The sequence below is a fragment of the Lepidochelys olivacea genome (genome assembly GCF_965140295.1).
Source record: "Lepidochelys olivacea isolate rLepOli2 genome assembly, chromosome: 8".
In the NCBI taxonomy this organism is placed as follows: Eukaryota; Metazoa; Chordata; order Testudines; family Cheloniidae; genus Lepidochelys; species Lepidochelys olivacea.
This window is the reverse complement of record NC_140418.1, coordinates 86,237,179-86,262,616: the sequence shown is the minus strand read 5'-3', so window position 1 is coordinate 86,262,616 and position 25,438 is coordinate 86,237,179. Positions and strand designations below refer to the sequence as shown.

Genomic DNA, 25,438 nt, shown 5'->3' with positions numbered 1-25,438 from the left:
TTTAAGTTTGGAACATTAACAGATATCGGACCACAAGAGTAACTGACATACATGCTAATGAGCTTGAGGTTAACAGACTAGTAAACGATGGGCACCCCAATATTAGTAGGGTGAGGAAATACAAATAAGGGGATGAAACCCCTATTGAATATGCATAAGGCATAGTGGCCTCAGCATAACACATTATACCAGTTGTATCCCAGCCTGATTGCCTTGGGGAGATGCAACTCTTGGGAGATGACAGGATGACAATCATTGATGAGGAGAATAATTTACACTTTCAGGTCTTTTGCAAGGGATGGTGAGAGTATATGGATAATCAGACTCATGTTCTATATTATCTCTATCTACCTGGCTCGGTTGGCATGTTTGTAACTTTGCCAACTGTGCTAATAAAACTATTACAAATGCAGAAAGTTTTTCCTAAGTGTGAGTGTTGCAACTGTGCACATCAGGGTTTCCAGCTGAACACTAATTTTTATACTAGGCCTGATCTTGGGACAAGAATGCACCAAACCTAAGAGTATTAACTGGTTTCAGAGTAGCAGCCGTGTTAGTCTGTATTCGCAAAAAGAAAGGGAGTACTTGTGGCACCTTAGAGACTAACCAATTTATTTGAGCATAAGCTTTCGTGAGCTTCAGCTCACTTCATTGGATGCATAAAGTGGAAAATACAGTTAGGAGATTTATATACACACAGACCACCAAAAAATACCAATACAGAATATTAACTGGGAATTCTTAAGTAATCAATAAAACATACAATCAATAGATCGGGCAACAAACCTTGTCTCGGGGAGTATGGCTTATCTCCACAGAGAGAGTGAATGGTGCAATTCATAGACAGAATTTTACTCTGGATTTGGGTTCTGATCGCTTAAGTGAGGAACAGCTGCCTCCACCCAGGAATTATTTCCCAAGTGAGCGAGCATATGAGAGTCAAGAATTGTTACCCCAACATCCAAAGTGGCAATTGGAAGGTTAAGTCTCCTAGGTCCAGAAAGAGATCAGGAAAAGCAATACAAGGAGCAGGACCTGAGATGGAACAGTGTATTATAGTGTTAGGTCTTGTCCCTGTTTCATGAAGCCACAATTAGCATGCTCATCAAGGTTTGGCAAGAGAGTTTTATATTACTCTCCTCTGAAACTGCCCCATCAAACAGTTGAAGAAGGAACTGTCCCTCCATGTGCATAGCTAATTGAATGTGATTAGTGTTTTCCTAGAACTTGAGTTTCTTACTGTGACAGACAAATTTTCTGTGACATCCTGAACAAAACTTATGGAATTACCATAATTCAATAAAGTTTAAGTTAAATCTTATTGAATTAGGTTAGTACCTTTGGGGTAGATGCTATTAAAAATGCAACTGTGTATGTGTTACTGTGGCATTGCATGTATATTCTCAGTACAAGAGGGATAGTAATGTACTTCATCCATTATCAGCTCTTTAAAGCCAAGTCCCTGGAGAGGTCTGCATATATCTAATTCAGACTGGATTCTCCAGGGACCAACAGACAAAGAAAGAGGTTTTGGTTAAATAGCCTGGTATTAAACTGGCTCAGGGCCTTTCTCCTGTTCCAGCAAATGGACAGGATGCCTGATTCACAGAGGGTCCCAATCCTTAGGGAAGGGCTGGAAGGACTGGGCCTATTGAGGTCCCATAATACTGAGTGCCTGTTCTAAGCTGAAGCTGTGATGAACCTGTAATCACAAGAAACCCTGTGGGTGGGGTGTTGAAGGTCTGATTTTGCCAGAATCCATGTTAGGGTTTGGGTGATCGCTGGTAAGTTTATTAGCATGTGTTGGTTTAAGATGTTTGTCGGTAGAGCTTGTACCTTAAGAGTAAAATAGGCTTTGCACAGAGAGAACTGTGTGGTAGCTTATCACTGTCAGCCAACATGTGCACTAACACCTCTCAGAATTGCATTAAAACCATTAAGGCCTTGTCTGCACTAACGGTGCAAGTCTATCTAAGTTATGTTAGTTACGTTACATAAGTTATGTAACTTAAGTCGACGTAAGTTACATCAACTTAAAGCATCATCTACACCACGCTATGTCAACGGGAGATGCTTCAGCAGACCCAATGTCACTGCATCAATTGCAGTGGTGCCAATTTAGCAACGTAGTGTAGACAAAGCCAAAGAAAACTATGCACTGGTGGGACCTGTATTACGGAATTTCTCAAAATATAGGCTGCTAGAGCACTGAAAAGTCTCAAAAGAAATTAAAATCTAGCTGCATGAAAGCAAACAGGATAGTACAGTAATGAATGGATGTGAGTGGGAGGCTTTGAAGGAGTTTGCAGTGGAGGAAGTGAAATACAAAAGTTTACTTTGCAATAATACTGCAGACCATCTTAAGGAAATCTGGAATTAAGGGAGTCTGCCTACAGAAACTCACTCCATCATGCCTGACATGCAGTGCCTTGATAGAAAATAATATTCTGTAACATGAGTCCCCCTTTATACCTGGAGCAAAGCGTAAAAAAGTGATAACCTTAATTCTCCATTTCCTGGGTTATTTTTGTCTGGTTGGTTTTGGTATTTTTCTTGTTTATAATCAGAATTTCAATAACAGTTGAATGTGTTACCATGGATTTACTTAATTAATATCCTGAGAGGGAACTGTAAGGGTAGGGAATTTCTGAAGTGAGAGTGGGATGAGAGTTTTTTAAATTGCCCAGTGAGTTCAATCTTAAATTGTACTGATGTATTTAGGATGTATTTTTAAGTTATATCAATGGCACATAGATAATATGGATTGATCACCTTTGTAGTATTTCCATAAATCAAATAAATAAGTGATTTTGGTATCCTGAATAATTTGATTAATCAGTCACACAATATTCAAAATAGATGTTACAGAGTGGATGAAAATTCATATCATATAGATGTACAGGTGTGTACACACTTCTTGTAAACACTTCTATTAATAAAGTTTAATTTGTATTTTTTTACTACAAAGGGCATGAGAACTGTTAATCTATGGCCCATTTTTGCTCTCACTTATACCAGATTTTGCACCAATATATTTTGCCATGGACTCCAATGGATTTATTCCTGGTTTATAATAGCATAAAAGATCAATCCTATGAGTTGCTGATCATCTCCTTAGAGAAGCTAAGTATCAACAGCTCATTACCTTACAGGATCAGGCCCTTAAATGAGACTCAGGACCAATATGTTACTAAAAATATTTTAATTTAACAATCTACAGCAATGTTAAAAATAAAATACAGAGGTTGAAACAAAGCCATGTGAAATGCAGACTCCAAAATTGCTGCTATTGGTGGCAAAGATAATGCAACATTTTCTTAAATGACATACCTATATTTTCATCATCAAGTTTGTTTCTGTAGCATTTTATAAAGTTGAAAAAAAATCAAGTAAATAGCTAATTAATGCAATTAAGTACCTACAAATGCACACATCTTTGTGATCATGAAACAAAGTAGTTAATCAGTTTGCCTTGGGCCTTGTCTATGCACAGAAATCGCACTGCTTTTTAAACTGATTTAGTTAACTGAAAACCCATGTGTGGACCCTTTTATTTCAGTTTACAAGTCGCTTATTTCAATTTAGTTTAAACCGGTTACTAATGGACTTAAGCTAAACTGAAAGAAACTTGGTAAGTGTCCATTACAGCCTCTTGGACGGATTTAACTAAATCTGTTTAAAATCATACCTTAAATTAAACTGGTGCAATTTTTTTGTATGTAGAAAAGACCTTAGCCATTGCTGCTAAAGTGATATCGCACTGGAGAAATAGCCTTTATTTATTTACATAATAAAATAACTTGATGAGGCCTTTAATTTTAAATATTTGAAGAATTTAGAACAATCTACTAATCTACACAGGTTAAGGTAGTGGGTCATAATTTTTCTCCAGTTAACTGGAAGGAGCAATTTTATTGAAAGTAAGTGGCACTATTGATTTGTGTAGTTTAACAAAGGTTATTTTCCACATCTGTCCTTTTTGCCTGCACTGAAAACTTGTTCCTCACTAATTCAGTCTGAGAAATCAAATTATTTAGGGGTTTTAGTCAGCGTAGCATCCAATCCCTTAAAGACTTTAAGAGTTTGATAATGTGAAGCTGGAGCTCCCTGAACTGCAACTGATGCGAAAGAAAGAATTGAGGTGCTCATCACCTTTTAGGTTGGGCCCAATTTTTTAACCAAAATGTTTAAATTTGTTAAAATTAAATGTCTGATCTTGCAACTTTTGCTTACGTAAGTAATCTTTACTTATGGGAGGGGACCACTCAAATAAATAAGTAAGAGTTGCAGGGCCAGTTCCTAAATGAGTCAATGCAATTTCTGAAGTCAGGGGAGGGTGGAAGTGGGAGTGGGGGTGGGAGAGGGAGGTAGGGTGACCAAATAGCAAGTGTGAAAAATTGGGAGGGGGGGTGTGTGCCTATATAAGACAAAGCCCCAAATATCGGGACTGTCCCTATAAAATTGGGACATCTGGTCACCCTACAGGGGGTAGAGGGATGCCATATTCTGAAATTCAGTTTCACTAAAAAGTTATATTTCCTAGTGGCTTATCTTTGGTCACCCTTTGACTAGGTCCTTCACCAAAGGCTCTTAGGCAAAGTAAGCTGCCATGGGATAAGAGGGAGGTGCTCTCATGGATTGGTAACTGGTTAAAAGATAGGAAACAAAGGGTAGGTATAAATGGTCAGTTTTCAAAATGGAGAGAGATAGATAGTGGTGTCCCCCAGGGGTCTGTTCTGGTACCAGTCCTACTCAACATATTCATCAATTATCTGGAAAAAAGGGTAAAAACAGTGAGGTGGCAAAATTAGCAGATGACACAAAACTACTCAAGATAGTTAAGATCCAGGCAGACTGTGAAGAGCTACAAAAGGAGCTCTCAAAACCGGGTGACTGGGCAACAAAATGGCAGATGAAATTTAAAGTTGATAAATGTAAAGTGATGCACATTGGACAGCATAATCTCAACTATACATATAAAATAATGGGGTCAAAATTAGCTGTTACCACTCAAGAAAAATCTTGGAGTCATTGTGGATAATTCTTTGAAAACATCCACTCAATGTGCAGTCAAAAAAGCAAACAGAATGTTGGGAATCATTAAGAAAGGTATAGATAATAGGACAGAAAATATCATGTTGCCTCTATATAAATCCATAGTATGCCTGTATTTTGAATACTGTGTGCAGATGTGGTCGCCCCATCTCAAAAAAGATATATTGGAATTGGAAAAGGTTCAGAAAAGAGCAACAAAAATTATTAGGGGTATGGAATGGCTTCCGTATGAGGAGAGAATAATAAGACTGGGACTTTTCAGCTTGGAAAAGAGACGGCTAAGGGGAAATATGATTGAGGTCTATAAAATCATGACTGGTGTAGAGAAAGTAGACAAGGAAGTGTTGTTTATTACTTCTCATAACACAAGAACTAGGGGTCACCAAATGAAATTAATAGGCAGCAGGTATAAAACAAATAAAAGGAAGTATTTCTTCACACAGCACACAGTCAACCTGTGGAACTCCTTGCTGGAGGATGTTGTAAAGGCCAAGGCCATAACAGGGTTTAAAATAGAACTAGATACATTCATGGAGGATAGGTCCCTCAATGGCTATTAGCCAGAATGGGCAGGAATGGTGTCCCTTGCCTCTGTTTGCCAGAAACTTGGAATGAGCTACAGGGGATGGATCACTTGATGAATAAATGTTCTGTTCATTCCCTCTGTGGCACCTGGTACTGGTCACTGTCAGAAGACAGGATACTGGGCTAGATGGACCTTTGTTCTGACCCAGTAAGGCCATGCTTATGTTCTTATGTCATGCTCGCTCGCTCTCTTTCACAGTGTTGTTATCTGTTCCATGTACCAACCATACAACAATTTAGGGCCAAACATTATTTCAAAATGGTCAGGAGATCACAATCAGTACTTGGAGGCTAGGGGTTGTGGCTGATTCTATGCCCTGTTCTGCTGCCTTTACACACTGGGGATTTCCCTAGATTGTGGAAATCTAGATTTTCCCTAGATTGTGGAAATCCCCACTTTAGAGCCAGGCTAGCTAATTCCTACTCTTCTTTCTTGCAGTCCTTAGCTGGAAACAGGAAGGTGGAGTGGCAGGAGTGCACTGTATTCCAGGTATCCTTAGCTAGTACATAGTTCCTAGGGGACTGTTGGGAGCTGTAGAAAACCAGAGCCACCCAGACTGCTGGGTGCAGAGATTCAGTGAGTTGTAGCTGGTTGTGATGATGTTTCTCAGCTTCTGCTTCTTGTCTGTCTTGGACTGCCCAGGGGGACTTCAACAGATGCTTCCCTAGGCTCAGACAGAACCTGTTGAGCTCCCATCCTGCTCTATGTGGGGCTCCCACAGCCCAGTAGGGAAGAAAGAAATTGATCAGACAGAGCTACTCTCTCCTCCCTTCTCTGGTGTGGCAACCAGCCAGCAGGTGACCTGCTGAACAGCTGTAGCATAGTTCAGCCTCTCAAATTGTTCCCAGCACACAGTAGTTAGTCTACTACATAGGCTGCAGGAGAAATGGTGGAAAGCCCTTGGAGAGAGAACATCTCCTACCACCTCCCCATAGAGATGAGGCTGATTCAGACACTTTGATCTAAAATTGCAGGGCACAGCTCAGAGAGAACATATTCAGTTCATAATCACATGCACATTACTTCTTAACTGGTCTCAACAGCTGCTGTTCAGAGCTTCAAAATATGCAAATAGCCTTCAAGCCACTAAATGGATACCACTGTATTATAGTATATTTCACGTAGGACATGTTATTTGATAGAAAGGTGATCTGTAATATTAGATTTGATTTCAGTTGTACAGGGACTGACTTCTTAAGTGAAATATCCGATTTGATAGATGATGCAGTTTATGAATGGTAATAGCCTATATTTTAGTGTGAACCATGTCACATTCAACATAAGATGTGTTTATTTCAAGACTATAATGTACAACTCATCAGGAATATAGACTTCAGTGGTTAACATTTTCATTTAAATATGACAGGCATTCACAGCTATGTTTTTTTTTTTAAACAAATGACAATGTAATTATCCCAAAGCTAAGGTTATGCTGGGAGTTCCTGTGTCAAGCTGAACATTTTAATGGGTAGCATCAGAGCCACAGAGGAACAAATAAACATTGAGTGTTAAGCTCCCTGTCAAACTCCTTTTAGATAATTAAAAAATACTAAATTGACATTTTGCAGTTTGAATACCAAATCGCTGCAGCCATAATTTCTCCGTACACTACATTATAACTATTTGCTCACACCTAGACTCCCAATAGTACATCTCAGTAGCTGGTAATTGCATTTAATAATTACACTGAGCATACGCTACACATTTTTAAAAGATTTTCACCTTTCAGGCAGAGGAGTGCCCACCAGTTGATAATTAATAACTGTTGAGGGCCCTTCAGGCTAGCATGATATCATCAAGAAATACCACAAAGTGTTGACACAACAGTCATCCAGCTGAATGTCTCAAACAAGACTGCATTTCCCCACACCCCTCATGTAAAGTCAATGTACTACAGTGCCAGTTGGCCAGCATGTCTCTTCTTTTTGAAACAGAAGTTGGCTTGTTTTTTTATTTCTTTGATTGATACAGAAGGGGAGGCAGGGAAAAGAGGCAGAGGAAAAAACAGTAGTAAAATTAAAGCCTTATGAATTACTATAATATAGACAAATTCTTCAGTAAATACAGAAGACTGATGAACATTTGGATTAATCACTTACCATTCTGGACATTAACTGTTAGAAGTAAAGGCTTTCCCACTCCTCAAATTAAACATGAAACCCCCAATATTCATGTTCCCTACATCCAATCCAAACTTCAACACTAAGACTAAATCTATGGTGAACAAAATCCACATATCATCAGAACTATTTTACCTGGGCACTTTGATGATGTTGTTTCACTGACTAGCTCATATTTTTAGTGCTGTCTCCCAGCCTTCTGACAGATTAAAGACCTTCAAAATAGACATTATCAAAGGTTACTCTACGGTTTTGTCTCTGAGAAATATTGCACCAGTTTAACTCAACTGTTTTTAAATATATCTAGTTCAGCGGTTCCCAAACTTGTTCCGCCGCTTGTGCAGGGAAAGCCCCTGGCAGGCCGGGCCAGTTTATTTACCTGCCGCGTCCGCAGGTTCAGCCGATCGCAGCTCCCATTGGCCTGGAGCAGTGAACTGTGGCCATTGGGAGCCGTGATCAGCCGAACCTGCGGACGCAGCAGGTAAACAAACCTGCCCGCCCTGCCAGGGGCTTTCCCTGCACAAGCGGCGGAACAAGTCTGGGAACCACTGATCTAGTTAAATTGATTCCAACCCATTCTATAGATAAGAATATAAAAAGGCCACCGGAGCATGGGTCAGCCCAATGGTCCATCTAGTATTCTGTGTTCAGAATTCAGTATTCTGTGTTCCAACAGTGGCCAGCACCAGATGTTTCAAAGGGAATGAACAGAACGGGGCAGTTATAAATTGATCCATCCCTTGTCATCCAGCCCCAGCTTCTGGCGGTTTTAGGGACATCCAGAGCATGGGGTGTGTCCTGCTAATAGCCACTGATGGACTATCTTCCATGAACTTATCTAATTCTTTTTGAACTTAGTTGTAATTTTGTCTTTCACAACATCTGCTGGTAATGAGTTCCAGAAATTGACTGTGCATTGTGTGAAAAAGTACTTCCATATGTTTGTTTTAAAACTGCTGCCTATTAATTTCATTGGGTGACCCCTAGTTCTAGTGTTATGTAAAGGGGAAAACAACACTTCCTTATTCACTTTCTCCACACAAATCATGATGTTATAGACCTCCATCATATCCCCCTTAGTTATCTCTTTTCTAAGATGAACAGTCTCAGTCTTTTTAATCTCTCCTTATATAGGAGAAGTTCCTTACCCTAGTCATTTTTTTGCCCTTCTCTGTACGTTTTCCAATTTTAATACATCATTTTTGAGATGGGGAAAAGCAGTGTTGACCCTTCCCCAACATATCATGCTAATCTATGTATCTGATCATTCTGTTCTTTATGATAGGTACCAGACAAATGGATTGAAACTAAGTTAGGTATATTAGTCTGCAATTGCCAGGATTGCCTCTGGAGCTTTTTTTTTTTTTTAAATCAGTGTTACATTAGCTCTCCTCCAGTCATCTGGTACCAAGGCTAATTTAAGTGATAGGTTACATACCACAGTTAGTAGTTCTGCAATTTCAGATCAGAGTTTCTTCAGAATGGGTGAATATTATCTGGTCCTGGTGACTTATTACTGTTAATTTTATCAATTTGTTCTGAAACCTCCCTCTACTGACATAAGAGCAGCCATACTAGGTCAGACCAAGGGTCCGTCTAGCCTAGTATCCTGTCTTCTGACAGTGGCCAATACCAGGTACCCCAGACGGAATGCACAGAACAGGTAATCAAGTGATTCCCATTCCCAGCTTCTGAAAAACAGAGGCCGGGGACACCATCCCATTGGCTCCTCAATCTGGGATGGTATAGTCCTTATTTGTTCAATTTACTGACAGAAGCTTAAGCAAGCGTGTGACCGGGGTCCTAGTGGGGAGCCAGCTGTGGTCACTCAATTAGGGTGAACTGCAAAGAATGGGGAAGACAATCCCTATCAATCTGGTGGATATTCCAATACTTAGATTCACCAGACCAGCATAAAACAGCTTCTTTTATTACTGTAATGGTTACTCAGAAGTCCAAACAACACAGTTCCCTTAAAGTGATCCAACCTCAGGTCTCCATCCAGGTACCCATGTCAAATATGGTGAAAATTTCTGTAAACCTAATTTCATCATTTAAAAGAAAAAGTTCTACCAATCCCAAAGGATCGGACACATTACCTCCCAGGTTAATAATTGTTTCAGATATTACCCAAATACATGCCACAGCCAATTCTTATTAACTAAACTAAAATTTATTAAACAATGAGAGAGAGACAGAGAGAGAGAGAGAATAGTTAAAATATCAATATACATACAAACATGAGTTCAATTCATTGAGGTGCAGATTCACAGCAGAGATAGTGAGCTTCGTAGTTGCAAAGAGTAACTTTAGAATTCAGTTCATAGGTGATAGTCCAATGTCCAAATCTCATATGCAGGGTGTATCAGCATAACTGGGACCTCAGTCTTGTGACTCAAACTTCCCCTGATGAAGTCTAAGCAGATCTGAGATGACAGAAACAGGACCCAAAGATCTTTTATACAATTTCATGTCTTTTGACAAGTTGGAATTCCTCAGGGAACACAAGGTAGTTAGAATGACTTTGAAGGAGGTCCATCACTGGTGCTTAGCTATAGTCATAATGTGACTTGCTTGTTCCTCCACCATTCACAGTACATTTCAAAGAGAGATGAATACTGAGATATCCCCTGTTTACAATTCATTTACATTACAGGATGTTCTTTTGGCCTCTGAATTATCAGACTACAGCATATACAGGGACTGTCCATTACATTGTCCACCCTACTCATACATATGTAAATACAGAAAAACACAAACATTATCTCCCTACATGTCTTTTGAGGGTTACTTATTTTCCAGGATGTTTAACCCCTTCTAGCCATGCATCACAAAGTGTTACTCCAATGTAAGTGTGGTTTGCATTGGTTTAACTAGGTTGATTTTAAAATAGGTTTAGCTAAACCAGTGAAACTTTTCTTGTATAGACAAGGCCTAAGGGAACATGTACCACTTCTTTAGAACAGGGTAGGAAGCCAGGCAAGTGGGAGGGAAGGTTCTAGGGAAATCGCTACAGTAAAGCAGAAAGAGAGGGAGAGAGTAGGAATAGGGAGATTACTGTTTCACTTATTCTAATGATGTTCCTTGTTCAGTATTAATAGAAAGTGACATCTTCTGTGATTCTTTCGCATTGCCACAAGCAAGCCATCACTATCACAGCTACTGCCACCAGAATTAGCTTCCCCCATGTAATGTACAAATGCTGTTTAAAAATGACTAACAACTTTCTAGAACATGCACTGAAGATGCAACTGGTGATGCGTGTCAATTGATTCAAGTTAGAAAAGTATTTTAATTTACCTCTTTGCAGAAATTATCAACTTCTACATAAAATTAACAGCTTTGGCATAAAAGCAAGCACTTTAATTCTAAAAATAATTATTATGGACTTCCAAACCCTGACACGGCTTTTGTATTTCACCTAATTTAACAAAGAAATATGAAAAAAATGAAGTATAAAAAGAGCTCTGAGTTAGAACAGCATCTTGGTGATCTAATATTTCCTAAATGTGTCCAAATTATTCCTAGTAATGCTCATGTGTACTCATTTTTATAATATCGACCATAGTCCACTGAGGAATACTGTAAAAGTTACTAAAGTCACGTCAGACCACTAGATGAAGAACCATCAACTTAACAGTGATTGTCTAAAGTTTGTTTACATTACATTATTTGATTTTTCCTGCCCTAACGTTGTTTTCATTCTTCATTATTCAAGGAAGTAAAAGCATAAGTCGAGTAGGAGACCAAATATTTTGTGTAGCCAGTTGTTTCATTTAATCATTTAATAGAGGATTTATGTTTGTGGTTAAGTATAATCAATGCATGATGGATTGGTTTCAGTAGGATCGGATCACAGTAGTATAAATGCTGATGAGCATTTATGAATGATGTGTGTGTATTAGGTATATACACACAAGCAAAGTAAGGCTGTAATGCAAGGCCAAGAGGCTGAGGTCTGTAAGATTTCAACTTAGCCGTACTAGGCCTTAGGCCTAAGGGTGGTTGACATAAATATGTGACCTAGGAATAACCCTGTATCAGTAAATTACAAGATTACTGTAAAGAATATGCCAGTGGATGCTGTTTGGGAAAATATACCACAATGTATCTGTCTAGACCACAAGACCCCTGATTGTACCATCATAGATGGACAGCGAGAATAAAAATTAACGAGGAGTCCTTGTGGCACCTTGCGGCTTATGCCCAAATAAATTTGTTAGTCTCTAAGGTGCCACAAGGACTCCTCGTTATATTTGCTGATACAGACTAACATGGCTACCACTCTGAAACCTGTCACCATGCAAGTGAGAATAAAGGGAACTAAGAGGACAGCCAGAGAGAAATGGGGCACCATAGATCAGTGAGGGATGGAAGAATGGATAAGGAAAAAGGGATTGGAACCCTTATGCATATGTATGATACTTTGTGGGTATAAACATGACCCAGAATAAAAGGTGTTGGCACACCTGTGCATGGAGGGAAGAAACCCACAGGGAGATGCCAGGATGACATTTATAACAATGATTAGCACTCCAGAGTCCCTCAGCAGGAGATGGGTGATATGCTGGTTATAGTAAAGTGTTTAGTCCCATCTAGCTGTTATTATATTTTACTATTTGAGAGACTGTTTATCCATTTAGAGAATTTTTTAATAAGGAACTTGTAATAAACTGGAATTGTTTCTCATGTGCTCCTAGGGTGTCTAAATACTACTAACATTCCTGATGCTGTAGCCCTCAGGAGACTGAATCATTAACCAGTGCAGTCTAAGATTAATCAGTAGTCAATGCACTCATCCATAAACATAGCTACATTTGAAACATTTAGATAATTCAAATGACAGAAACTGAAGAATAGCACCGATTGATATTTCTTTAAAAGTTTAAATTCATTGTGGACAAAGGATGTTCTCCCTTGGAATTATTACTTCAAACGTCAAATATCATACAGAATAACGAACAAGAAGGGTTTCAGAGTAGCAGCCATGTTAGTCTGTATCCGTAAAAAGAACAGAAGTACTTGTGGCACCTTAGAGACTAACACATTTATTAGAGCATAAGCTTTCATGAGCTGTTACCTGTCAGTCAAGTATCAGGTGGACAAATTGGGAGCCCAGGGGGAAGTTAAGGACACTTGTTCAATGACTGATAGAAAAAACAAAGATACATTTCGTATCGCCTTGAACATGTGGCTATATTTAGAGAGAGAGAAGGTGTATGAGGTAATATCTTTTATCCGACGAGAGACACTGTGTAAGTGCAAGAGCTCGTCTTTCACCAACAGAAGTTGGTCCAATAAAAGATATGACCTCCTTATCTTTCTAATATCCCGGGACTAAAACAGCTACCATAATGCTATATTTACATGGCTATAGGAATGGTTTACGGCAAAACAAGCCCTAATATATGCTGAACTGCTTTAAACTGGCCACTGAAACAACTGCTGGGGGTAGCTGCCACAGATGCTTCCCCCCCAGAATCTAGCCATCATCTCTTCCTCTGTTTAATCAGTGAGGCCCTGGCCCTGCACCAGTAAGGTCAAAGGGAGCTTTGCAATTAACTTTAGTGAGCTTATGTTTGAACTTTTAGCTTTTACTTGTTCATTCATATATTGACTGCCTCTTTCTTTCCAGAATGGTGAAAACTGTTTTCCGTGTGCAAGTTCCAGCTAACCACATTAAGTCTGCATTGGCAGAAAAGGTGTCTGGTAGATTCCCTGGGCCATAGTACTGCAAGCCTACAGACACCCCATCCCCTACAAATAAGAAACTGCAACTTTCTGCAGCTGTTCTGAAAGAACGACTCCCTTGGTTAGTCAGTCTCTCTTACAGCTGTTTCTTGTTTCTGCCTCCCACTAGCTTTCTCCAGCACCCTAAAAACAAAAACTCCTTCCAGTTCTGCACACACTTCTGCATCACCCCCCCAGACACCATACAGATCAGAAACTAGCTTTTTCAGGATAGCGGGACTGTCTTCTAAAAAAATATATCCCCTGATAAGAGAACATCCAAACCAAGGCTGATGTCCAGATTGGTCTGTAAAACATGTGACATGACAAAATTATTAATCGTTCCCAAGAAGTTAAAGACCAGAGGCCTTGTTCTTTTATGAATGTAACTCCACTTACATTCATCTGAGAGGAAAATGAGTCCCCAGTACAGTAGCCAATTAAGAAGAAAGTCTTCATTCTCAGTATCTATTATAAATATAAAGTGCATTCTACTTTGACAATAGTTTAAACAATAAAATATGCGCTTTCCATGTACATAGTGAAAGATCAGTAAAAATACAATGGTAAAATAGATTACATACGACATGGATGTTTTCTCAAGGGAATAAATTATTTTGCATATTGTTGACTATATAATGAGATTACTTTTATGTAAATTTAACTACTACATCATAGATGTTATACTAAATCAGACAGCTCTTATTCCTATATGTTTATTTATTCAAATATTAAAACATCCCAGAATATTGTACACAAATACATTATATATTTACTTTGTATTTGCATAACCACAAAACTATTGGCAATTTCTGCAAGGGATATTGTATGTTAGATTTTTCCTAGACAAAACTGTTACTACTAACAGCTGGATATTCTTTGTTTTAATTATGCATGACTAATGATAGCTGTTTGCCTGTTTGACCATCAGATCATATGCTGTTGCCAAGGGAAAATCTTTTTTGAGAGAGATTGACTGTTTTTCCTCTTATAAAGGAAAACATGTTCTTGTTATCTTTTTATTTCTAACTCAGCTTTGCAGCTTCAAAAACCAAACTGTATCCAGTTATGATGCCATACATCTGAAACATTGGCCACATAGGATATGTGACATATCCCCAAAATTTATCTCTCCAAGCTAAATATATAGGAGATGAAAATGCAACAGCTTCATTAACAATTAAACCCTGCCTAATTGCATATCTTATTTGTTGTGGTGTATACACAGAACTTGTTAATGGGCAGTGCTCACTATCACAGAAAGCTCTCTCTCTACCAGGTGAACAACTGAAAATAGCCTACCACCCCAAACAAGAGTATAGGTCCTGTCAAATACAGCTGCCTGCCACACAGGTACTTTTTCTCCATATGCTGTAAATAAATATGAGACACATGTTAAGGCAAGACCTTTTTGAGAATTTTAAAGTGATGTTTAAACATTTTATCTGGACTATTTTACGTATACCTCCTCACGTAAATCCAGGTGCCTCAATTAATTTTGCCTGTTCTGAGGACTCAGTTGTAATTTTTTGTAGGAAATTAAACTTTTGCCAAGAGGATGAGGAAACATTTTTCTGCTTGGTTGACTCTTAAAGAGCGGCAGCTACCCGGGGTTCTGCACTGTTCGATTAACAGGCAGAGAGCTGGTGTGTGACTGTCTCAAGTGTTCAAAAGATCAACTCATGCAGATGGCCACGTTCTTGATTTGATGTTTGGAGTGGGATTGGAGGAATGGAAATTTTGCCTCTGTGATGAGTTATCTCCTGTGGTTTAAAGGAGGGTTTGCCTTTCCAGTCAGGATAAAGAACTTGTTTTGAGGGTCTATTCTCAAAGGCTAATAGAATCAGAGTTTTTAAGAGAACTATGAAGAACTTCTCTGTACTTTCAACAGGCTACCATTAATGGCTTAGTATAGGACTGTGTAACAATATTTTGTTCTCTATTCTCTTCTAGAGCCAAGAGCATTCTGTTTGCCAACTTTATCTTTTCAAGTCATCTTGGTTTACAGATTAAGCAAGAGGAAATATGACTAGAGAGCCATTGGTGGAAGTCTTTATGTGAATCTGGTCAATTGTGTCATATTTTTTTTAATCTTAATTATGTGATGGCTAAGCAGGAGACAAATATGAAGGTTATCAGCAAAATTTCAGTCAATGGATGTGTCTCCAATTGTGGACATCTTGATTAATCCAGGCTCTCTTCTCTTGATTGCTAATTTAAATCCCACCAGTTGTGTGCACATCTTAAAGTATTTTTCTGAAAAAAATCATTCAGATTCAGGCCAAACTATCTCCTCCTTCAACTGTTGAAGAGTAATCTCTCAAGGGGACAAATGCAAGGTCTTCACTGTTTGAGTTATGGCATGCATTGATCCCTGAGTTGGAGGCTGGAAGGAGGACATGCCCCTCTTGGCTGCGACAATCAGTGGCTTTAATTATTGGTGAAGGTGGTCAGTGCACCTATTCAGGAGGGCAGAATGCCATCTTTGAAAGGAAATGGTCAACTCAAGATTAAAATATTGTAATCTACTCTACATAGTTACATCTTAAATCTACCACTGGGATGTACTGTAAACTATTTGGCCACGTAGAGACTAACCCTGGGACATCCCTTGTACTCCATTCAAGGCTCAGAATCATGGGGCTCCAGGAGTCCCTGTGTAGGGAGATTTGGCACACTCTGCCTAGTGGCAGGTTTCCACAGCTCACTGTATATGTGAATTGTTGGTGTGCTAGAGGTGTGGCCAAGGTATCCATGTAATGTATGGATCCACTGAATCACATCCCTGTTGGGAGTGAAAACAGCAGGCCAATCCAATACTCTTCTCCATAGCCAGTAATGGAGGCCATGGCCCAGATGGACAAATAGCCTGAATCCCTGGAATTGATTCTTCCATCTCCTATTCTCCAAGGTTTGGGTTATAGTCCACTCTTGTGCACAATGACAAGAAGAAAGTAATTACAAATGTTAAAGCCCTTTCTTTTGGATATAAAACAGCATGTCTTAAATGGATCAAATTCCACCATTTATGTCTTACTGATTCCTTAATCTGTGATAAAATTTAGAGGAACTATCTGAAACATTTATGATAGCTACAGTAAATAATTGTGGAGCAAATTAAGAATAGTTTAACTACTTGTACAATTTTCAAGTGCCATAAGGTGCTCATCTGATAATTGGCAGAGATTTGGAATGTGAAAACTCGCTTAAGCAACCTCTTAGTTTTACAAAATAACTATGGCAAAGTGCATTTATATTTTCTGAAAGATCTGAGAAAAGATGCAAGCAGCAGATTAATGTATGAGCCTAAAATGTAGAAGGATACCAAATAGGGGCACAGAAGTCAAGCAAATTCCCTATTAATAAATGTGAAGCAACTAGGAAAGATAAAATAGCAAAGAATTTAAATATATACAGCAGCTGTGTGGACATGCATCGAGGGGACTCTAATGATAATACATGTAATCTCAGCTAAAATATGCTAGGCCAGTTATTTAGAGGCATATTCTGCTATAAAAACTCTCATTTTCTTCACTAGGAATTCAGCATTTGGAATGATGGTGGACTAATGACGTTGGTGGATATGTCAGGGGCTTTCCACCTGTATATGTATTGGTGCTCCTTTGCTGAACACTACCAGATTTATAGGCCAGTTTCTTTTTGGAAAACAAACTGGTGCCAGAGATCAAAATTCTCAAAAGTGATTAAGTGACTTGGGAACCTAGTCTCATTGACTATCAATAGGATTTAGAGTCCTATGAAGATTACACACCTTTTTAAATTTTTATCTAAAATCTTAGGATGTTTCCTAGTGAAAAATTTACATTATATACACAGTACCTTCAGCAAAGATGGTGAGAACAGCAGCGAGACTACATATATTAATGTGCCCCCCATACTTTCCTGTAGTCAGAAAAACAGCTCCCTCTTGAATAATCCTTGGTGTCTGTCATATGACACGACTGTCCTCTGCAATATCACCTCAGCCCAAAGTCACAAGGCACAACCACCTGGAGACTATTATTGCAAACACTGAGATGAGCTAATACAGATTTGGGCTAGGTGTTAACTCTCAACTCCTCAGCCAGGTTAGACCATAACTGACATCTACTTCAGTTAGCTTCTCTACAAATCTCCATTCAGACGAAAGAATGCCTAACCCACATGACAACCTTTAACAACTGCCTATTTGTGGTGGTTGCAGCCAGCTGTTTTGCAGTCCATTGGGCAAAGCTCACCAGCTACATCTACACCAGGATTTTTCAGACTCATAATTCCTAGGGAGGTACAACTCCTCCAGTGTTAGCACTGGTAGGAATTGCAATATAGACAAGGTTCATGCATTTTTAACCATTTTCCTGTATAACCATGGTAAAACACACACCTGAGTCCACTTAAACATCATCTGTGTTATAGCTTCCACCAATGCTCCTTCCAATGAAGCTGGAATCATGCATCTAAAAATTCTTAGTTTAGACAAGAACCCTATGTTTAACTCTCTGCTTGGAAAGCATCAAGTTATTTTATAGTACTCCAACAATTTAACAACATGAATTTCATTACAAGTTTTCCTACATTGGTATAAAGGAAAACAAACACTTCTACCTACTTTCTAAAATAGGGTGATTTGTAAATTTCATTCTCTCATTACATTGAAAAGGATCCACTTCTGGATTTGAAAAAGAAAAGAGGAAAAAATTATCTTTACTTTTTCTAACCCCTGACATAAGTGTACAAAAGTAGGTCTAATATTTTTGGCTATTACAGGTTTAGATTTTAGATAATAAGAAAAGAAAAACTGAATGGCACTTTAAACTTGTTTGAAAGTAAATAAGTTATTTGGAGCAAATTTTGCCCTAACTCACATTGGTGTAAATCCAGGATAGTTGCCCTGAAGTAAAAATCTGGGTTTAAATTTACATCAGAACAGCATAATTGGACCCTTTTGTTGTTTCTATTAATGAACTAATAAGAAAGATCAGGTCTGAAGAAATATATTGTCATCCAAATAAGGATGGTCACAACTAGACTTTGAGTTACATATCTGTAGGTGGTCATACTCATACATGTAGATATTTTAAAGCGATTATATTTGCAATGTCCAGCAATGGGCAATTTAAGGACTCTTCTTTCCAAAATGTATAAGACTTTCTGCGACATGTAAAATCTAGAAGGCCACATACATAATCCAGCTGCACACTAGGCTGTTGTGGTCAGGTGCATAAAAGAGTAAAATCCTCTCTCCGTTTTTTCCCCGAAGTGATATCAGCAGGGCAGTAAGTCCAGTAGAATGATCTTTGGCTACAATACGCAACATTCACCCTCCAGTAGTTCCTAGAGCTGCACCCAGCAGTTTTATTGGCAGGAAGCAGGTACAGCAACAAGGAGACTAGTAGAGACTAGTAGAATTGCTCAGTCCTGGGATGCTTGTATCAAAGTCTTGCTGACTTCATCAATGGGAGCAGTGCACAAACATTGCAGGGTAGAATTCGTCCCTCCGGAATGAGGTGGCTTTTCTTTGTAAATGACATCATACTAAATCATTAGAAGTTATCTTGAATTATTACAGGAGGGAGTAATAGCAATACTATTTTAATCTTTTTTTTTAAATCATCTTCCTTTTCAATTAGACTTGGATAAAAATAGTGGTCCAGTGAGTCTTTGTTTGGGTGCAAGGGTCTGTCTGTGTGTGGCAGGATTACAGACAATCTTTGGGGGGAAAAAAACAGAGCCAGATTTAAAGTATGTAGATATTAGGCATCACTCCCTCCTGCTCAGACATGATACCTACTGAAGTTAAAGGAGGCTTGCTCTGAGTAAGGAAGTCTTAAGATTTTTGAACCAAAAAGTCCTATTAGCCAACAAACAAAACCTCTTAAATTGGAGAATTGGTCTGAAATCAACAAGAAGAAATTCAATAAAGACAAGTGCAAGGTACTACACTTAGGAAGAAAAAAAATTGAATGAACAATTGCAAAATGGGGAACAACTGACTAGGAAGTAATACTGCTAGAAAAGATCTGGGAATTATAGTGGATCACAGATTGAACAAATCAACAATGTGATGCAGTTGTGAAAAGGCAAATATTCTGGCTTTTTTTTTTTAAACACAGCGGTGTCATATGTCAGACATGGGAGATAATTGTCCTGCTATACTCAACACTGGTCAGGCTTCAGTTGGAGTACCACTCTTCAGATCTGGGCACCACACTTTCAGAGAGATGTGGACAAACTGGAGAGAGTCCAAAGAAGAGTAACAGAAAAGATAAAAGCTTCAGAAAACCTGACTTATGAGGAGACATTAAAAATCTGGGTATGTTTAGTCCTGAGAAAAGGTGACTGGGGGGGACACCAGATAAGTCTTCAAATATGTTAAGAACTGTTAAAAAGAGGACAGCAATCAGTTGTTCTCCATGCCACTGTTAAGAAACAATCAGCTTAATCTGCAGCAAGGCGGTTTAGGTTAGATATTAGGAAAACTTTTCTAGCTATAAGAAGAGTTAAGCACTAGAATAGGCTTCCAAGGGAAGTTGTGGAATGCCCACCACTGGAGATTTTCAAGAACAGGTTAGACAAATGCCTCTCAGGGATGGTCTAGGTATTCTTGGTTATACCTCAGAGTAGGGGGTTGAACTAAATGACCTCTTGAGGTCCCTTCTAACCTTACATTAGAATAATTCAGGTTGTTTGACCTCAGATACTTTGTTTAAGGGTGTTTTTAAAGGGTACACTCACAGAGGAGAAAGCAGTGCCTTCCTTACAACTTTTAACCCAGTGTGGAAGACCCAGGTTCAATTCTCCCCTCTGCCTAATATCCTGAATAAGTATTGGGCCAGAGAGGAAAAACTCCATAATCTGGTGGTAGGAGCACTCACCTGTGATGCCAGAGTCTGAAGTTCAAGTCCCTGTTCCTATGAATAGTTATTTATACAAAATAGAATAGCTTCAACAAGAGAGACTGAGAGCAACTCTGCCCAGCACTCAGCTATCACGAGGTGGAGAAGAGAACCAAGTTCAAGTCCGTCCCCCTCCCTCCCCCATTGAATAGTAAGACTGCATTTTCTAGCAAAAAGCCACCCATGCATAAATAAAGCTATTTATGTGAAAAAAATTCACCTAGCTCTAGATCCAATCAGGATTGGGCCTAGCCATATTGTGCTAGGTGCTGTAGGAACAGAGGAATACAAAATCCCAACCTCAAAAATCTTAAAATCAATGCAATTACAAAATGAAAGAGGCCTACCTGTGGGAGCATGTAACTCACCCCGTCAGTTCAGGATTGTTCCCCATGGTATGTTTGTCTAATGCTTTGTTTCATGGCATTCCATTAGCATTAGAAAAACATTACAAACCTGTGCTTGTTGTTCTTTAATACGCCTCCACACTTGTAAAATGAAATGACAAACTAGTTATTTTACTTATGATACTTAGTGGTATTCTTCATCTTTAAATCTCCACGCACTTAAAACATTTATTTTGCATTTTTCAGATGAGGAAACTTAGAAGCAGAGAGGTCCAGAACGAATTCATAGCAGTTCACAGAATCTGGTACCCACCCTATTGATTGAAATATGTCACCTGCTTACTACAATAGGACACCCTAAATAGTATTTTCAGCTCCTAGGGATAGCTTTGTAACAACAGTGAAGGGCAAAATTCTGCCCCCAGTTACTCAGGTGCAACTCCATTTGCTTTAGTGGGAAAGCACACATGTAAACTGAATGCAGAATCTATTCCTAGCTCTCATGTGCAATTAAGTTAAATGGCACAGGCAAAATCACTTAAAAATGTTATAATCTTGAAAACCTGAACAAGAGTGTATTCAGAGCAAGAGTATTAAAAATGCTTTGACTCTCAGATAATCAAGACACCTGTAAATCAAATGAATTAGCATAATCTCTCTCATCACCTAGTAAAATGCTGACTCAAAAAGTGAGGAGAATGACTTGTAGAGTCTAACTCCTTTAAAAGGCTTTTTATGCTTGACACCAGCAGTCATATTGGCTGTTTTAAATACATTAATTAGAGGCTTTCTGATTTTAACATGCAAAGTACAAATGTAACTCCCTGGAGATCCCACTCCTGCAAAGGAGGGAATAACGAATGCAGATACAATCAGAGAGCAATCTGACACTAAGTGAGGAGCCAACACACACACACACACACACAACCAATGGTCAGCACTAACAGAGCTCCACTACAGAAAAAAAGATGCATAGTACCAACTTGGAATCACACTTATACAGCTACCTTTGAGTACTACAGTGTACATGTATCAAGAAAATCTAAATACCGTGGTCTGGGGGAGCTGGAAGAAGCTCCTTTTTCTTTGCACAAATTAATTACTTCATTGAACAAACTGGACTATGTATTTACAGAGCAATACTGTTTCCAGTGCTAAGACCTAATAAAAAACAAATTCCTTATTTTCATTAATTAAAAAAAGTTTCTGTGTATTTATGATATGAATATCCTCTGGGGAAATTTTCAGGAGGAGCAAAGGTCTACATCAAAAGTCTCATTAAATGCTCTATGCACTCCTTTAGCGATGGTGCACTGTCCCTCTAAAGTTATCTCATTAACTTGTAATACTGTAAACATCAATCAGCACGAAACCCTACTAAAGATAAGAAAGATGTGAAAATATGGGTTTCATTAATAAGTCATCTATGTCTTTAAAGGGTGGGAAGAATGCTTTATATTGAGATGGAGGGACTATGAATACCCCATATATTATTTCAGCACAAATTTGCTTTTGGCTTCCAAGTTCTACAGGTAAGTAGTGATGTGTACTCCATCCTTAATCGTATTCTCTTCCAAAACAGATATTCTCTCACTTATGAGATAAAAATGATTGTTTGACCTTAAAACTCCAATTTCATTTATGTAATCCATCCAGCTGCATAGGTACTGAGTTGCGAACTCACAATTTTAGGCCTCACAGAGTTTAATATACTGTAGTGCTACATTCCAGCTGTAAGCCACAAACAGATAACACTTAGAGTTACACAAATATTTGTATTAATTTTTATTTTTTAATCTTGGATTTTTTTTTATTTTCTAGAACCACCAATGACACTCAGTATTTGTTTGAGTTCTGTCCTGAGCTAGGAACTGCAACTCCTCAACTCTTGTTCACTGCAACCTTTAAATCTGAAACTCTGAAAATAAAGATAGGAAATGTAACAGCAAAATATGTCTGTCGACAAAAATAGAGAAACCAAAGCAAGTGAATTCATGGTTTTAGAATGCCCTAGGAGTCTAACTACAGTATATTCCTATAAATAAAAAAATCTGTCAATTGCACTGCATAGACTCTGGTTGTATTCTCAGAAGATACTACATCAGAACACTCAAGGAAATCTTATGCAATATTTTCCAAGAAAAATCTATGAAAGCTGTATCTGGCTAAGTCACTTTTTAATCTGGAAGCCTAAATCAGCCACTTCAAAAAGGAAAATAAAATGGTCTATAACCAAATAGTTTGTGGTTTAAAACTATTCAGATTAAAGTCTAGACTTACAAAACACAAGAAGATTCAGCCTATTCGTATCTAATCTGAAGTACCAAGAAAATGATTTTTTAAATTACTACAAAGTATCGTGACGAAGTAAAATGTATCAAAAAGTTAAATTTGAATGTTTTCAGTTTTAAACTGAAGATTAATGAATTTGAGTCAAATAGAAGGATTCAGCTACATTAGGTACAGTGCACTACTACTGGTAAACAAATTTTGCACCAGCCAGCTGGACTGGAAAAAAATATTGCTACCATATGGAATGCAAGCTTCATTAAGGGATGCAATAACTGAGTTACCATAAGCATGTAGTCTCTTAATGGCGTAAAACTAGAACTCGCAGTTGTCATTGTATGATGGTTCTTTTCATGTTAATCATTAGGAAACAAAAAAGCTAAAATCATAGTGGATATACACTTATAATACTGTGCAATCTTTACAACTGAGCAATATACTGGCAAGGAATGTCTGAATACCAGATTCTATAACAGACATTAAAAACCATCAGGTAGAATTTTTATCCAGCACTAGGAATTTCCAAACTTCCATTGACAAACTTACTATTCAAAAGGCAGGTATATATTATTTGCATCCATCTAATGTTTAGTTAAAAGTCTTAGAAATTCTTCTGTAATAAGATGTTTGCTGTCTATAGTTGTCTCAAAACATAAATTCACGAGTAGGGATTCTGAATTTATAACCCAAGGGCTAATCTATGTCCTTAGACTAGGTTTGGTTAAAATCTAAATATTTAAAGTAGGACATGATTTCTACCACAGATCAGGATTTAAGAGTTTCCTAATATAATTACATACCACACCCATAGAATTAAACTACTAATGCACTGGTCATTGGTTATTAAACAAAGACACCCAATGTTAATATTTAAAGATACACATCTGCAAATGTATTTTGAGACCATACAACTCACACATACAGACTTGCACAGTGGATGAAAATAAAGCAGTTGTCTGAATAATGTGTGTTCAAACATCTGAGGAGGGCAGTTATGAAGAATTGCTGAGATCTGTACACTGCTGAGTATCACTTTACATTTAAAAAGCAGAATAAGCTTCTGCGAGTATCTCCTTCTGCAATTGCTTCGGTTTAGGGAGGTAACTGGGCTATAGCTGATCTCTGATGAGCCATTACATCTTTCAGAGTCTCAGCAAGGAGTGAGAGAAACGAGACTTAGGAAGAAGTAGCAAACTTATTCCAGAGGGAAAAAATTTAAAACAAAACTTCCCAAACTTAACAGAGTAGAAGTAGCAAAGGGAGACCGCTTGAGAACTTCTACTATATCTAGAAATAGGGCTATCGGGGAGGAAGAATAATAGGGACCCGCCTTTTACTTCCACGGAAATACTGGGATGGCTCTGGAAAGGGACAAATGAGAAATACACTTTCCTAGAAGCGGAGGGACTGGCCCTCCTGAATAGGAAGAGTTGGCATGAATGACTGAGCACTAGTTTCAAAGTGGTACCGCCTCTCCCGGACCTCTTACTCTTAACCAGGGCTGCTTGGACTTGGAGCTGTTTTATTTATTTATTCATTTCTTTTTAAAGCAGCCGCCGCCGGAGCGTGTTACAAAACGTCCATCTTTCTAATGCTCAGAGTGAAAATAAAACCTCCTCTTCTAAGGGTAGCTAAACCAACGCGCCCGTTAGAAATGCCTGCGGTCGCCCGGCAATGGCTTTGCACAACGCTCTCACTCACTTGCCCAGAGAAGTAAAGAAGAGGCTCGGTTTCCTACCTAAGCACAGCCGTGTCCCCTTTTCTGACCACCAGGTTGTCCACAGCTGCCCCAGGGAAGTCCATACTCTGCCCGGCTGGGAGGCAGGAGGGCAACAAGCAGCACAGGCTGAGGAGCACAGCGGCCAGCCACTGGTTTGAGCAACAAGCGCCCTGCACCAACAGCATCATGTCCATCCCTGCTCCGGGCTGCTCCCGCTCAGCTTCCAGCTCCTCTCGATCCCCAGCCCCCGGTGCGCGTGACGAGCCTTCGCTCCCGCCAGGCAGCCAAGGCACTGGCAGGGTTCTGCCTCGCCTGGGCGCTTTCGGCCGAGTCCGGAACGCGTCTATCCCCGGCTGGCTCGCACACCATCCAGCGAGGAGAGAAGCGCGCTGCAGACTGAGAGCAGGGGAAGAAGCAGCAGCCGCCGCCGCCGCCGCGTCAGGCTCAGCAGCAGCAGACGGCCCCCAGGCTCCGAGCCGGTTGCCATGCAGCCGTTTCCTTAGCAACTTGTCCTGATGACTGGTGATGGAGCTGGGGAGGGGGGGGGGGAGAAATAGCTAAAAGCAAAGCGGCAGTGGGAGGAGGTGTGCTACAGCCACCGACATGGCAATACGGAAATAAATGGCATGCAATTAAAGGCAGTGATTGCGGAGTGACCTCCGTTTGCAGGCAGGAGGGAGACAGCCGAGTTGGCA

General features: G+C 39.1%; 1 protein-coding gene across 3 annotated transcripts in view; it reads right to left on the bottom strand.

Annotated features, from left to right (window-relative positions):
- The window catches only part of NEGR1 (neuronal growth regulator 1), a 618,255-nt gene extending 593,060 nt beyond the window's left edge, over positions 1-25,195 (bottom strand). For 2 of the 3 annotated variants that reach the window (XM_084637118.1, XM_084637120.1), the window contains exon 1: positions 24,762-25,195. In XM_084637118.1, coding sequence (XP_084493244.1) covers positions 24,762-24,937 — 176 coding nt within the window. In that variant the 5' untranslated portion in view covers positions 24,938-25,195. The remainder of the gene's footprint in view (positions 1-24,761) is intronic. The other variant, XM_084637119.1, reaches the window with a different exon arrangement.
- Between the last annotated feature and the right edge of the window lie 243 nt (positions 25,196-25,438).